This window comes from Castor canadensis, chromosome 4 (assembly GCF_047511655.1).
Source record: "Castor canadensis chromosome 4, mCasCan1.hap1v2, whole genome shotgun sequence".
In the NCBI taxonomy this organism is placed as follows: domain Eukaryota; kingdom Metazoa; phylum Chordata; class Mammalia; order Rodentia; family Castoridae; genus Castor; species Castor canadensis.
Genome location: NC_133389.1, coordinates 152,721,958 through 152,736,773, shown reverse-complemented (window position 1 = coordinate 152,736,773; position 14,816 = coordinate 152,721,958). Strand labels below are relative to the sequence as shown.

Here is a 14,816-nt window from a genome sequence, read left to right as displayed (position 1 = left end):
TTTTTTTCTTGTTACCTACCCTATGTGTCACAGTTGTCATGAATTCATATGTTGCAAAGTTTTAGGGAAGTTGGCACAAATTTTGGAGTCACCCTTAAGAAAAGTGCTTTGCATGATAAAGCTAGAGCACACAAGGAAGGTATGAGGATAAGACACCCAAAAAACTAGCTAGCATTTGTTGCCCTCAACGCAGAGAAACTAAAGCAGATACTTTAAAGCAACTGAGGCCAATAGGAGAAGGGGACCAGGAATTAGAGAAAAGGTGAGATCAAAAAGAATTAACCTAGAAGGTAACACACACGCACAGGAAATCAATGTGAGTCAATGCCCTGTATAGCTATCCTTATCTCAACCAGCAAAACCCCTTGTTCCTTCCTATTATTGCTTATACTCTCTCTACAACAAAATTAGAGATAAGGGGGGAGAGGAGGGGGGGTAAGGGAGGGGGAAAAGGACCGGGGAGAAATGACTCAAACATTGTATGCACATATGAATAAAATAAAAATTAAAAAAAAAAGTTCTTTGAAGTTTGTGACATTCTCTCCCACCCGTAACTTAGCTTTGCCTCACTTCTTTTTGAGGATCTCAGGCGGCTATTTACTTTCCAGAGGCCCGCACTTCACTCCCGATCGGCTCCGGGGCCCGCGGGCGCAGGAGGGCGGACGCCGGGGCGCCGAGGGCTGCGGGTTTGAATCTCCCGCCTCCCGCGGCGAAGCCCGACACCTGCACGCACCCGGGCGGAGGGGCGCGGGCTGCGGGAGCCACCGGCAGCAGCGTCGCGGGCTCGCGGGCGGCAGCTGCAGCGGGTGCGGGAACGGTGGCCGCGCGGCCGGGCGCGACCCGAGGCGGCGGCGGAGCGGCGCGGTGAGCGTCAGGCCTCGGCCGCCCCTTCCCTCCCTCCTTCTGTCCCTCCGCCCCTCCCTCCCTCCGGGGCGGCTGTCTGGCTCGGAGGCCAAGCCCTGGGTTCCCATGGCGACGCGGCGGGGGGGGAGGGGGCGCCGCGGGAGGCGCGTGCCCGGCGCGCTCGCGCGTGGTCTCTCGGGGCCTCGCCGGCCTCCTCGTCCCCCGGGGACCCCCGGCCCGGCGGCCTCCTGCCCCGACGAGGACCGGGTGCGAGCCCCTCCGGTCTCGCTGCGGACAGAGCCCGCAAGGAGCGGCTTTGGGCGGGGCTGGGTCCCCTCTGCGGGCGCTGGTGCTGGGGACAGTGAGCACGGCGGCCCGGGGCTGGTTGGGGTGATTTCTCTCGAAGGTGGACGTCGCTTCTGAAAGAGGCAGATGCCCACAGCCTCCGGGTGCTTCGCTGCTGGCCTCTTTGTACGTGGTGCTGCTTTTATTTCATTGTTTTATTATGGGAACGTCTGCCTTAGAAACTATCAGGCGAAGGATTGGTTAAAAACAAAACATAAGCAAGTGTGCGGCTTGGGGTCAGCTGGGGGATGCACCAGCTCCCGAGGTCTGCGCACACACCTTCCTGTTCCGGGTGGTGGATCCAGCCCCACCGAACGGATCCAAACGGATCCAGCTCCTGGAAGCGCAGGTCGTCTGCTCAGGTTTCTGACCGCGACCTCACCTGGCGATGATGTCAGCGGTCAGGTACCTGATGCTCTCAGAAGATGGAGAAGCTGAACTCCAGCCTGACCACTAACGCGCGATGCTGTGGGTTTGCCAGTAGAGGGGGCGGGATTGTTTTTCGTGTAATTTCTGATCGCGATGCGCGGAGCATAAAGGCAGCTATAAAACCTGCGTCGCTGAAATAGCTCGTCGGGAAGATAACGTTTCTCCGTGGTTTTGGTGCTTTACTAAGTATTTATTGACTTACATGCTTCTGACCCAGGCGCCGTGCTGTACAGGCGATATTACTTTAATCATCTGCTCGTCAATATTTATGGAGTAGTCACAGTGCCTCATTCTTTAGTAGGAGTTAATTAGACGTTTATTGACCAAACATCTGCTAATGGTGGGTCTATATTTTTGTATGACCACATTTTAAAAATCATTTTATATTTGTTATCTGTGCTAATATACCCCAGTATTCGTTGAACTCTGTATTTATTCAGCAACGCAAAATGGTTGTTCACTTAGCCATTGAAACAGCTATGGGCAAAGCACTGTCCTAATTAGCAGTAATTATGATTTCCAGGCAAATCATTATAATTGTAAACGTGGAAGGGTGCTCAAAGATCGACCAGTCCAAAGACTGGTGGAAAAAGTAGGAAGCCATATTTTTATTAAAAATGTTTATCATAATACAATTACTAAAACAAAATTGATACCAGTCACTAAAGACCAGATATCAAAATATTAAATATTACATATAAAATAGATTAAATACACTATTTTGTTCTACTATACTGACAGACTATAGCTTTATTGTGAGATGTATTCAATAATTAAATTTTTTCCTTACTTTTAAACTTTACCTTTTTCAGTAGTCACTGTCTCTTTTTAAAGTTTATTCTTTTTATGTTCTTTAACAACACATGGATTGTGGGAAAGACTTAAACCTGTCTGGAAATGGAAAGTTTCCTCATGTGAACTGGCTTTGTTATTTAAAAAGAACCTTATTCCTTTTCTGCATTTTATCTGTTTTTCATTCATCACTTAATTCTGACTAGATCCAGTATTCACAAAGTCAACTTTTACATAACTTACTATTTTGTCATTGTTGAGCCATTTGCATATAACATCAGAGTTTTTACTATTTTTGAAACAGCCTTGCTGTATAGCCCACACCAACCTGGAACTGGCCAAGTAGAACAGGCTGCCTTTGAATTCATGATCCTCCTGCCTCAGCCTCCTGAGTGCTAGGATTACAGGTGTTCACCATCATGGCCTGCTAGTTTTATTTTTTGTTGTTGTTGTTGTTGTTGCTAATTTATTTGAGAGAGATTTGTAAAAGAATGAAATTACAACAGTGTATTTACAACAGCAGATATTAGCAACTGTTAACATTTTGCCATATTTGCATCTTATTGGTATCTTTCTGGTATTTAAATTTTTTTTTCCATTTTTTTTTCACAATGCTAAAGATTGAACCTAGAGTTTCATTCATGCTAGGCAAGCAGTCTACATCACAGCCCAAAGAATTTTTTGAATTTTTTCCACAATTATAGTTTTGGAATATTTTTTTCTTTTTCTTTTTCTTTTAGACAGAGTCTTGCTATATTGTCCAAGCTGGCCTCAAACTTGTGATCCTCCTGCTCAGGCTTGGGAGTACTGGGATTACAGGTGCACATCACCACACATGGCTTGGGAATTTTGATCTTTCAGGATTTTAGACTTCAGGGATTTTGATTTTTTTTTTTTGAGATTTCAATATTCAGGATTATGATTTGGGGATAATCTCTTGGGATTATGGCCCAAACCCAGTGTTCAATAGACATACCTTAGAGATATTGTGGATTCAGTTCCAGGCTACCACAATAAAGTCAGTCATACACATTTTTTGGTTTCTGAAATCCAGTACACGTAAAAGTTATGTTTAGCCAAGCACTGGTGGCTCACGCCTGTAACCCTTGGTACTCAGGAAGCAAAGATCAGGAGAATCACGATTTGAAGCCATCCCAGGCAAATAGTTCCATCAGACCTATCTTGAAAAAACAAAAAAGGGCTGGTGGTATGGCTCAAGGTGTAGGCCTTGAATTCAAGCCTTAGTACCACAAAAAAAAAAAAAACTTATGTTTATGCTGCAGTCTATTAAGTGTGCAATAGAATTTGTCTAAAATGTAGTGTACAGACTTTAAAATACATCATTGCTGAGAAATGCTAATAGTATCTGAGACTTCAGCAATTTGTAATCTTTTTGCTGGTGGATGGTCTTACCTGGATGGCTGCTGACTGATCAGGTGGAGGTTGCTCAAGGCTCAGATGGCTGTGGCAATTTTTTTTTTCTTTTGAGACAGGGTCTCAGCTCAAGTTGGCCTGGAACTCACAATCCTCCTCTCTCAACTCGTGAATGCTGAGATTAAAGGCATGTACCACCATGCCTGGCTATACAGTGGTAATTTCTTAACATCAGTGCAGTTTGCCCCATCAACTGATTCTTCCTTTCAAGAAAGATTTCTCTGTAGCGGCAGCACTGTTTGAGAGCATTTTACCCGTAGAATCCTCTCAAATCCTGCTGCTATCTTGGCAACTAAATTTATGTGGTATTCTAAATCCTTTGTTGTCATTTCAACAGTGTTCACTGCTTCTTCACCAGGGATAAATTCTACCTCAAGCCACCACTTTCTTTGCACATCCGTAAGCAGCAACTCCTTGACCACTAAAGCTTGATTAGGACTTTGCAGCCAGTCAGTCTCAAGCCTCAGTCTCCACTTCTGATTCTAGTTCTCTTGCTGCTTCCACCACCTCTGCAGTTACTTCCTGCAGTGAAGACATGAACCCCTCAAAGTCATACTTGGGGGTTGGTGTCAACGACTCCAAAACTCCTGTTAATGTTGATATGTTGATCTTTCTCCACGACTCACGAATGTTTTTAATAACATCTAGAATGGTGAATTCTTCCCAGAAGGCTTTCAATTTAATTTTCCCAAGTCATTCAGAGGAATCACTATTTATGACTATCACTATTTTAGACTCATGAAATGTATTTCTTTGATATTAAGACTTAAAAGTTGAAATGACTCCTTGATTGTTGGATGCAGAATGGATGTTGTGTTCATAGGCATGAAAGCAACATTAATTTTATGCATGTCCTACAGAGCTCTAGGGTGATGAGGTGTATTTTCAGTGTGCATTAATGAGTAATGAGTCTCACTGTTGCCTAAGCTGGCCTCAAGCTCCTGGAATCAAGCAGTCCTCCTGCCTTGGCCTCCTGATGAGCTAGGACTATGGCACGTACCACTGTGCCCAGCTTACCAGGAATATTTTAAGAGCTTCTTTGGAGGTTCTAGCAGGAGAACACAGCCATTTGTATGTTTTTTGACCGAAGAACATCCTCCTCTATTCGGGAAGGTTATCCTCTTCAACCAAGTACAGTCATATTCTGGAAGTAACCTCTTTGTTTTGCCTACACAGTAGGTGTCAATAGTGGGCTTAAACTATTCAGTTAGCCATGTAGTGAACCACTATGCTGTCATCCAGGCTCCTTTCACTTATAAAGCATAGGCAGGGTAGACTTAGTGTCATTCATAAGGCCAGAATTTTCAGAAGGATAGACAAGCATTGGCTTCAATCTGCATCAGCCCCTAACGAGAGCCAGGCTGGCATATGAAGCCAGGTGCAAACTTCTCCTCTCTAGCTATGAAAGTCCTAGATGGCATCTCTTCCACCAGAAGGCCGTTTCATCTACATTGAAATCAGTTGTGTAGTGCAGCCACCTTCATCAGTTATCTGAGCTAGTTTGTCTCAATAACTCACTGCAGCTTCTACATTAGGGCTTGTCCTTTTAGGTTCTAGAGATGACTTCTTTTCTTAAACCACAAGAACCAACCTCTGCTAGCTGCAGACTTTCCCTCTGCAGCTTTCTCGCCTCTCTCTGCCTTTAGAGACTCGGAGAGAGTTAGGGCCTTGCCCAAGAATAGGCTTTAGCTAGGGGAATGTTATGGCTGCTTTGATGTACCCAGACCCCCAAACCTTTCTCCATATCAGCAGTAAGGCTGGTTCTCTCTCTTTTCAGTTGAGTGTTCATAGGGGTGGCACTTTTACTTCAAGAACTTTCACATTCACAGCAGAGGAGGCCTAGCTTTCAGTCTATCTTGACTTTCAACCTGCCTTCCTAAGTTAATAATTTCTAATATTAGACTTAAAGTGAGAAACATGTCACTCTTCCTTCCACTTGAACACTCAGAGGCCACTATAGGGTTATTAATTGGCCTAGTTTCAATATTGTAGTCTCTCAGGGAATAGAGAGTTCTAAGCAAAGGGAGTGATGTGGGAGAACGGTTTTTGGTGGAGCAGTCAAAACACACATTTATCAATTAAGTTGGCAGTATATATGGGTATGGTCATTTTGGGTTATTAAAACATTCCTAAACCAATATTGTAACATATTCCTATTCATCCAAAAAATTAATAATCCATTAAAATGATTCTTATTTCAGTTTTCTCCTACCTCCCCCCCTTCAGTATAATCTAGCCCTGCCTGGAGCGCTCGTGACTTGAAATGAAGGATCAGGTATACTGTCTGTTGCCTACACAAGTCCTTTTTCATCTTTCCTTGTTTCTCCCAGCCTTGGGATAAGGAGGAGGGAGGGACTGTGTGTTATCCACCCTCCACAATACCCCTGCTTGCTGATCCCTGCACCTGGTAGTCATACTCTGGACTTGTGGGCTCACCTTAGTGATTCACTCCTAGGGAATAAAATGGAAATGATAGGCCAGAGGTTATGTCATAAACAGCAATACAGTGTTATTCTATTTTGGATCACTCAGCTTGGGGAAATTCAGGTGCTGTGTTATGAGCAGCCTACAAAGAGGAACCAAAGACTTCAGCAAACCACATGAGCGAAAAGTGACAAGCCTTACAGGATAGATCAAGAAGGTCTAGTATATGTATGATATAAGTTCCAGAAGGAAGGAAGAAAGGGTAACAAATTACCAAAGGCATAAATAAGAAAATCTGCACTGGCCCTTACTTCCTTTGTATCACTGAAATGATAATAATAATAATGCAGGCAAATAAACAAAATAAAATGAAAACACACAAGCTTAGGTGAGCAGAATGCCAGAGGGAACTTTTAGAACATAAAATATGTTAGCACTTCTGAACTAGAGAAACAGTGTAGAACAGGCAGGCAGTGAGCTTCTAGAGTGAAGGCAGGCAGTCTCCTTGGCTGACCTAAGGGTTAACAACAGGAAAGCTAAACTAACCTCTCAGTCAACTTTCTCCCACACTCCAAACATCAAGCCAAAAGAATCTAGCTGAATTGTTCCTACACATGGAAAGAAACAAGGTTATTCTCTAAAGAAATTAAGTGAGTCACTTGAAGAGAAATGGACTGCCATCTTTGGAGGCTTCCTCTCAGGATGATCCGTCTTGGACCAGAGCTGCCTTGCTCTAACAATTCCATGACCCAGGAAAGCTGAGGAGGACCTGCTCTAGCTCTTAGTGCCTGCTGAGCACTGTCTTGAATCATCTCAGCCCAAGCAGCGGAGACATGTGAATGGAAAACCAAGTGATTGCAGCATTCTCCTGCCAACCAGGTGTTTGAATTAACTCCATCTGTTCAATACCCCCTCCAAGCTGTGGCCCGGAAATTCCGTGAACATAATGAAAGGATTATTGCTGTATGCCATGAATTTGAAGTGCTTTGCTTCACAGAAAATCTACACATACCATTGTGAAATTTCACACCTCTGGGAATAAAAAGATCCTGAAATCTTCTAGAGAAATAGTACAGACCACCTTCAAAAGAACAATACAGTAGCATGAAAATTCCCATCATGAAACCAATGTTAGAACTCAAGGAGAGAAGACCTCTCCCCAGTTCTCCACTGGAAGGTCAAAACAAGGCCATTTGAAGCATACAAGGACTTCCAAGTGTCTTTCCTAAGGATATTACTTGAGCCTATTATTTTGCTAAACAATAGAGAAAAACAATAGAGGTTCAGTGGATAGAATAAGAGCTTTCCAAAGATGTCCCTGTCCTAATTCCTGAAACCTGTGAATATGTGGCAAAGCGGAGATTGCAGATGTGATGAAAGAGTTTGAAATGGGAATATTCTTCTGGGTTGTCTGGGTGGGTTCAGTGTAATTGTGGGGTTCTTGTGAGAAGAGAGAAGCAGAAAGGGCAGAGGAAGAGAAGACAGCATGATATCAGCTGCAGAATCACAGAAAGAGACTGGAAGATCTATGTTGCTGTATTTTGATTCCTGTGCCTGGCTCATTTCACATAGCGTATTGTCTTCTGGGTTTATTCATGTTGTCACAAATGACAGAATTTCTTTTTTATGGCTAAATAGGATTCTGTTATACCACATTTTCTTTATCCAGTCATTCATGAGACGGTATACATTTCTTCATCTTTTTCTTCTTCTTTATTTTTTTAGGGGGGGACATTGAATCTAGGGCCACACCCATGGTAGGCAATTACCTTACCACTGCTGGAGGTATGGCTCAAGTGGCAGAGCCCAAGAACACTAGCAAATGCAAGGCCCAGAGTTCAATCTCCAGTACTGCCAAAAGAAAAACAGATTTACCACTGAGCTACGCAGCAGGCTGACTATTAGCATTTCTAAAAGTAACGACCATGAATTCTCTGAGGTTTTTATAAGAAAATGGGCCTTTTGCTTTAAATTTGTATTTACTTACTCTTTCCTTCATATATTTTTGAAATGGGGTCTGGTTACGTACTATAGGCTGACCTGGAACTACTATGTAGCTGGCCTTAAACTCAGAATCTTCTTACCCTAGCCTCCTGAGTGCTGGGATTCTAAGTGTGTACACCAAGCCCAGCTAGCCAGACAATTTTTAATTGTAGTTATTGACCTTTGTAACTGGAGACTCTCACTTGTTTTATTTTAATATTTTCTGTCAGTTCTACTTTCAGTTTTTGTATATGTTTGTGATATTTATTGCAATATCTGCAAAACCTTTGGGGTATGTTTTGTTTTGTTTTGGTGGAACTGGGGTTTAAACTCAGATCATCATGCTTGCAAAGCAGGTGCTTTACCACTTGAGCCACACCTCCAGTCCTGGGGTCTGTTTTAATTGACTTTTTCCTCCTGGAGGAGGAAATTTTCATGTTTGTCTAGTGTTTCTGATTGGTTACTTGGAATTTTGAATGATACATGTGAGAGACTATTTGCTTCTCTGAAGGATATTTTTTTTTCCTTTTTGTGTTACTGGTGCTTAAAACTCAGGGCCTTCACTTTGAGCCACTCCACCAGCCCTTTTAGTGATGGGTATTTTCAAGATAGGGTCTTGCGAACTATTTGCTTGCAGGCTGGCTTCAAACCTCTATCCTGGTAATCTCTGCCTCCTGAGTAGTTAGGATTACAATTGTGAGCTACTTGCGCCCAGCCTGAAGGACTTCTGTATTAGAAAAAAGTCCAATTTAGCTGAACTCAAACTCCACACATTCCACGTCCTCTACAGTAGTAGCAGCTGAAATCTTCACTTAATCATTTCATCTTTCAGGTCTCTTCCCCTTCCTCACATTTAGTTTAGTGATCATACAGGTCTAGGAGGACTTTGTATACAGATTTTGGGGAACACTTCCTCTTTGCTGTCTACCCTCTCTGATAACACTCCTAAATTTCTGGTGATTCTGCCAACCTCAAACTCTGACATTTGTTATCTCAAGTCATTGCCACCTTGTGGCAAGCAGATTTAACATGCCCTCAGATTAAAATCCACAAATATCAACCTCATCTTTCGCAGATTTACCCTCCCAGCCACTCATCTCCCCTTGCCAGGGAATATGTGCTTTGTGCAGGCACCACAGCTTTCAGAGAGAAAAGGGAAGAGCCAAGTTTAGTGCTGCCAAATTTCTGTCAGGTCAGCTACTCTTCCTGAAGTGATAATGAGACAGGAGTGTTTTGTCTGAGCTACATCAGCATCAGGAAACTGACTAGGAAAGTGTGCCTCCCAATGCTCAGGCCTAAGCCTGCAGTCAACTTAGTAGAAGAGATCAGTGGTTTGTCATAGCTTCAGACCACCCCTCATAACTGCTATGAAATCTTGGTGGGAGTGGGGAACTGAAGCCATTTGAGAGCAATGCAAATCAGACAGAAATGGGAAGGGAAGAAAAAGGTGCATGTTTCCCGCATGATGCATTTATGTGTCCAATAGTATAATATACTTACATCCCTATAAACTCAAGATCAAACTCTATTTTCTATTCCAGACTATGTCCAGCCGAGTTTCCCAGGATAGCATATGAGGATCAACAATTAAACCGTGACTAATCTACACTGCCCAGGGATCTAGGATGTTGTCCAAAGGAGAATATTCAGAGAATATGTGCAAGAGGCCACCTATGCACTTTAAGCATATCTTTGTTCTGTCTTATGCTTTTTATTTACATTTACTTTGCCTGATGTTAATGTGGCTATTCTTTTTGTTTGTTTTTGTTTTAATGGTGGTACTAGAGTTTGAACTCAGAGCTTTACACTTGCTAGATAGGCACTCTACCACTTTAGACACTCTACTCAAGTGTTTGGTGTTTTCAAGTTAGGGTTTCATGAACTATTTCCCCAGATTGGGGAGCCTTCCCGATCTCTGCCTCCAGAGCAGCGAGGATTATAGGCGTGAGGCACTGGCACCAGGCTAATGTGGCTTTTTTTATTTAATTTTCTTTGTATTTATTTGGTGTATCTTAACCCATACCTTCATTTTTATTCCTTCCATGTCACTTTGTTTTAGGTAGATCTCAAATAGCATATACTTGGATTTTGTTTCTTAATGTTTCATGTCTTTAAATCCTTTATATTTAAAAGGAAGTTTATGTTTATCATTTTATATAACTGATCTTATTCTGGTATTTCAGTTTACACTGATATATTGTCTTACTCCTCCTACTCTAATCTTACTCTGGGCTTTTGCTTTTTGCTAAAGTTTGTCTTTCTGTCTTGTTTTGCTCCTAGCAATTTAGAAATTAGACATCCCATTTTATTTAATTAGTAAGTGCTTCAAAGTAAAAAGGAAAAGAACCTCTGTTTCTTTACTGGCATGAGGAGTATGCTAGTATTTCTGGAGATGGTGAATGAGTCACACACTGCCCTTTTGTTCCTATTCTCAGTTTGTTGGAATAATTTGGGCTTCAGAGTCAAAATATTATTGTTGTTCCTTTTTAAACATCTTCTTAAGAATACTTTTCATATTTGCATGTCCTTATATGGATAGCCCTGTTGACTATGTTAATAGCAGTAACTCAGATGTCAGTTTTATGATATCTATCTGTATTTATTTTTATAACATACCTCTTCTATATCTAAGGCTTTCATTTCTATTGGTTTATTGGATATTAAAGTATATTCATTTGATCTTTTTGTTTTTTGAGTTTTTTTTGACAGCACTGGTGTTTGAACTCAGGGCCTCATACTTGCTAGGCAGGTACTCTACTACTTAAGCCATTCTGCCAAACCTGTGTTGTGTTGGGTAGTTTCAAGATAAGGTCTGGAGAACCATGTACTTGGGCTGGTCTGGAACCATGATTCTCCTGATCTCTTCCTCCTGAGTAACTAGGATTACAGATGTGAGCCATTGGTACCCAGCTATTTATTTGATCTTTAAAGAAGGGTGTAGAGCTGAAGCTTTGCATATCTGAGAATTTTTATTAAATTGTATTCATCTGACATAGCAATTATAACTATAGAAAATTTTCCTAAGGAAATGACAGTAATGTATAAAAGTTCATATATGGCACCCTTCGGCTCCGTGCACTTCACTTTCCTTGCCACTTGCAGCTAAGCCACTCTCGCCGGGGCACTCACGGTCCCCTCCGCTGAGCCCTCTCTGCTACCCCTTCCTGCGGCAGGGAACACATAGGACTCAAGGGGCAGAGAAGGGGAAGACCGGTGGAGTGAGGGTGGGGGTGCCATCCGGATGCTGGTCTCCATTCTCATCTCCCTCCAGGCCACTTTTATCCCAAAATTTGGCCACAGAAACTCGGCTTCTCGAGGACCCGAGCTTGCGAGAGCGTTGCGGGTGCACCCAGGACCCGGCGCAGGCTGACCAGGTTTCAAGTTAGAGGCGAGTCAGCCACCATAGCCACTGGCGGGTGGAGTTGGGGTAAAGGGGTTGGTATGGATTCGGGAAAATTTGGGCTGTCTTCTTGATTTCATTTGCAACGTATTTTTTTTTTCCTCTTTTGTGGCTGCAGAAGAAAATAAGTGTGTTTGAAAACCTGCCCACCTAGGAAAACCCACTTTGTTTTTCTACCCTATTCCCTCTGTTTTTAAATTAAAGTCTCTGCCTTGTAAGGCCAAAAAAAAGAAAAAAAGAAAAAGTTCATGTACACTTTCTTCACTTCAAAGTATTATTAAAAAGCAAAAATTAGAAACTAACAAATATCTACCAAAATAGAATGGCCAAATAAACTTATCTGACCATACTTACCTGGTGGGAGAATACCATGATCATGAATGTGTTTTTCCCATTGCACTCCAGATATGCTGACCCCTGCAATTTCCCCAAATGTGGGTAACTCAACTGCATAATTTGTGGTAGTGTGCACTGTGTTCACCCTTTCCGCTGAAAAAAGAAAAAAGGATTATTTAACCAATAATTGCAAAATCATAACAATTCCATCACATTTGCTATCTAACCAAGATTAACGTAAATAGCATTAATCCTTTTGTCCATTTCTTTTTTAAATTGTAATTATAAATTTAGACCATATTTATTTATTTATTTATTATTCATATGTGCATACATTGCTTGGGTCATTTCTCCCCCCACTCCCTTCGTTACAGCCCTTCTCTCCCCTCCCCAACCCCTCAATACTCAGCAGAAACTATTTTGCCCTTATTTCTAATTTTGTTGTAGAGAGAGTATAAGCAATAATAGGAAGGAACAAGGGTTTTTGCTAGTTGAGATAAGGATAGCTATACAGGGCATTGACTCACATTGATTTCCTGTGCGTGTGTGTTACCTTCTAGGTTAATTCTTTTTGATCTCACCTTTTCTCTAGTTCCTGGTCCCCTTTTCCTATTGGCCTCAGTTGCTTTAAGGTATCTGCTGTGGTTTCTCTGCATTGAGGACAACAAATCCTAACTAATTTTATAGGTGTCTTAACTATCCTCACCCCTTCCTTGTGTGCTCTCGCTTTTATCATGTGCTTATAGTCTAATCCCCTTGTTGTGTTTGCCCTTGATCTAATGTCCACATATGAGGGAGAACATACGATTTTTGGTCTTTTGGGCCAGGCTAACCTCACTCAGAAAGATGTTCTCCAATTCCATCCATCTACCAGCGAATGATAACATTTCGTTCTTCTTCATGGCTGCATAAAATTCCATTGTGTATAGATACCACATTTTCTTCTTGGAAACAGCCAAGATGCCCCATTCGTCAGTGCTGGGGCATCTTGGCTGTTTCCATAACTTGGCTATTGTGAATAGTGCTGCAATAAACATGGGTGTGCAGGTGCCTCTGGAGTAACCTGTGTCACAGTCTTTTGGGGATATCCCCAAGAGTGGCATTGCTGGATCAAATGTAGATCAATGTTTAGCTTTTTAAGTACCAACCAAATTTTTTTCCAGAGTGGTTGTACTAGTTTACGTTCCCACCAACAGTGTAAGAGGGCTCCTTTTTCCCCACATCCTCGCCAATACCTGTTGGTGGTGGTGTTGCTAATGATGGCTATTCTAACAGGGGTGAGGTGGAATCTTAGTGTGGCTTTAATTTGCATTTCCTTTATTCCTAGAGATGGTGAGCATTTTTTCATGTGCTTTTTGGCCATTTGAATTTCTTCTTTTGACAAAGTTCTGTTTAGTTCACTTGCCCATTTCTTTATTGGTTCATTAGTTTTGGGAGAATTTAGTTTTTTCAGTTCCCTATATATTCTGGTTATCAGTCCTTTGTCTGATGCATGGCTGGCAAATATTTTCTCCCACTCTGTGGGTGTTCTCTTCAGTTTAGAGACCATTTCTTTTGATGAGCAGAAGCTTTTTAGTTTTATGAAGTCCCATTTATCTATGCCATCTCTTAGATCCTGTGCTGCTAGGGTTCCATTGAGAAAGTTCTTACCTATACCTACTAACTCCAGAGTATTTCCTACTCTTTCCTGTATCACCTTTAGAGTTTGTGGTCTGATATTAAGGTCCTTGATCCATTTTGAGTTAATCTTGGTATAGGGTGATATACATGGATCTAGTTTCAGTTTTTTGCAGACTGCTAACCAGTTTTCCCAGCAGTTTTTGTTTAAGAGGCTGCTTTTTCTCCATCGTATATTTTTAGCGCCTTTGTCAAAGACAAGTTGGTTACAGTTGTGTGGCTTCATATCTGGGTCCTCTATTCTGTTCCACTGGTCTTCATGTCTGCTTTTGTGCTGGTACCATGCTGTTTTTATTGTTACTGCTTTGTAATATAGTTTGAAGTCAGGTATCGTGATACCTCCAGCATTGTTCTTTTGACTGAGTATTGCCTTGGCTATTCGTGGCCTCTTGTGTTTCCATATAAATTTAACGGTAGATTTTTCAATCTCTTTAATAAATGTCATTGGAATTTTGATGGGAATTGCATTAAACATTGTAGGTTACTTTTGGGAATATAGATATTTTTACTATGCTGATTCTACCAATCCATGAGCATGGGAGATCTTTCCACTTTCTATAGTCTTCCTCAATCTCTTTCTTCAGAAGTTTATAGTTTTCCTTGTAGAGGTCGTTCACATCTTTTGTTAGGTTTATACATAGGTATTTGATTTTTTTTGAGGCTATTGTAAATGGAATTGTTTTCATATATTCTTTTTCAGTTTGATCATTATTAGTGTATAGAAATGCTAATGATTTTTCTATTTGATTTTATATCCTGCTACCTTGCTGTAGCTATTGATGGTGTCTAGGAGCTTCTGAGTAGAGTTTTTTGGGTCTTTAAGGTATAGGATCATGTCTGCAAATAGGGTATTTTTTTTTCATTTTTCTTTTATTATTCATATGTGCATACAAGGCTTGGTTCATTTCTCCCCCCTGCCCCCACCCCCTCCCTTACCACCCACTCCACCCCCTCCCGCTCCCCCCCCCTCAATACCCAGCAGAAACTATTTTGCCCTTATCTCTAATTTTGTTGTAGAGAGAGTATAAGCAATAATAGGAAGGAACAAGGGGTTTTGCTGGTTGAGATAAGGATACCTATACAGGGCATTGACTCACATTGATTTCCTGTGCGTGGGTGTTACCTTCTAGGTTAATTCTTTTTGATCTAACCT

The 14,816-nt window shown here is 41.9% G+C and overlaps 1 protein-coding gene across 6 annotated transcripts in view; it reads left to right on the top strand.

Moving 5' to 3' along the window:
- Positions 1-794: 794 nt before the first annotated feature.
- Positions 795-14,816, top strand: part of Ica1l (islet cell autoantigen 1 like) — a 47,298-nt gene continuing 33,276 nt past the window's right edge. The window contains exon 1 of one of the 6 annotated variants that reach the window (XM_074071445.1): positions 795-864. Coding sequence is in view for 3 of the 6 variants with exons in the window: in XM_074071442.1 (XP_073927543.1) it covers positions 1,577-1,593 (17 nt within the window). In the remaining 3 variants the exon portion in view is untranslated. Of the gene's footprint in view, positions 865-1,031; positions 1,315-1,371; positions 1,657-14,816 lie in introns of those variants that run through there. The other 5 variants (XM_074071444.1, XR_012447338.1, XM_074071442.1 and 2 more) reach the window with 5 other exon arrangements.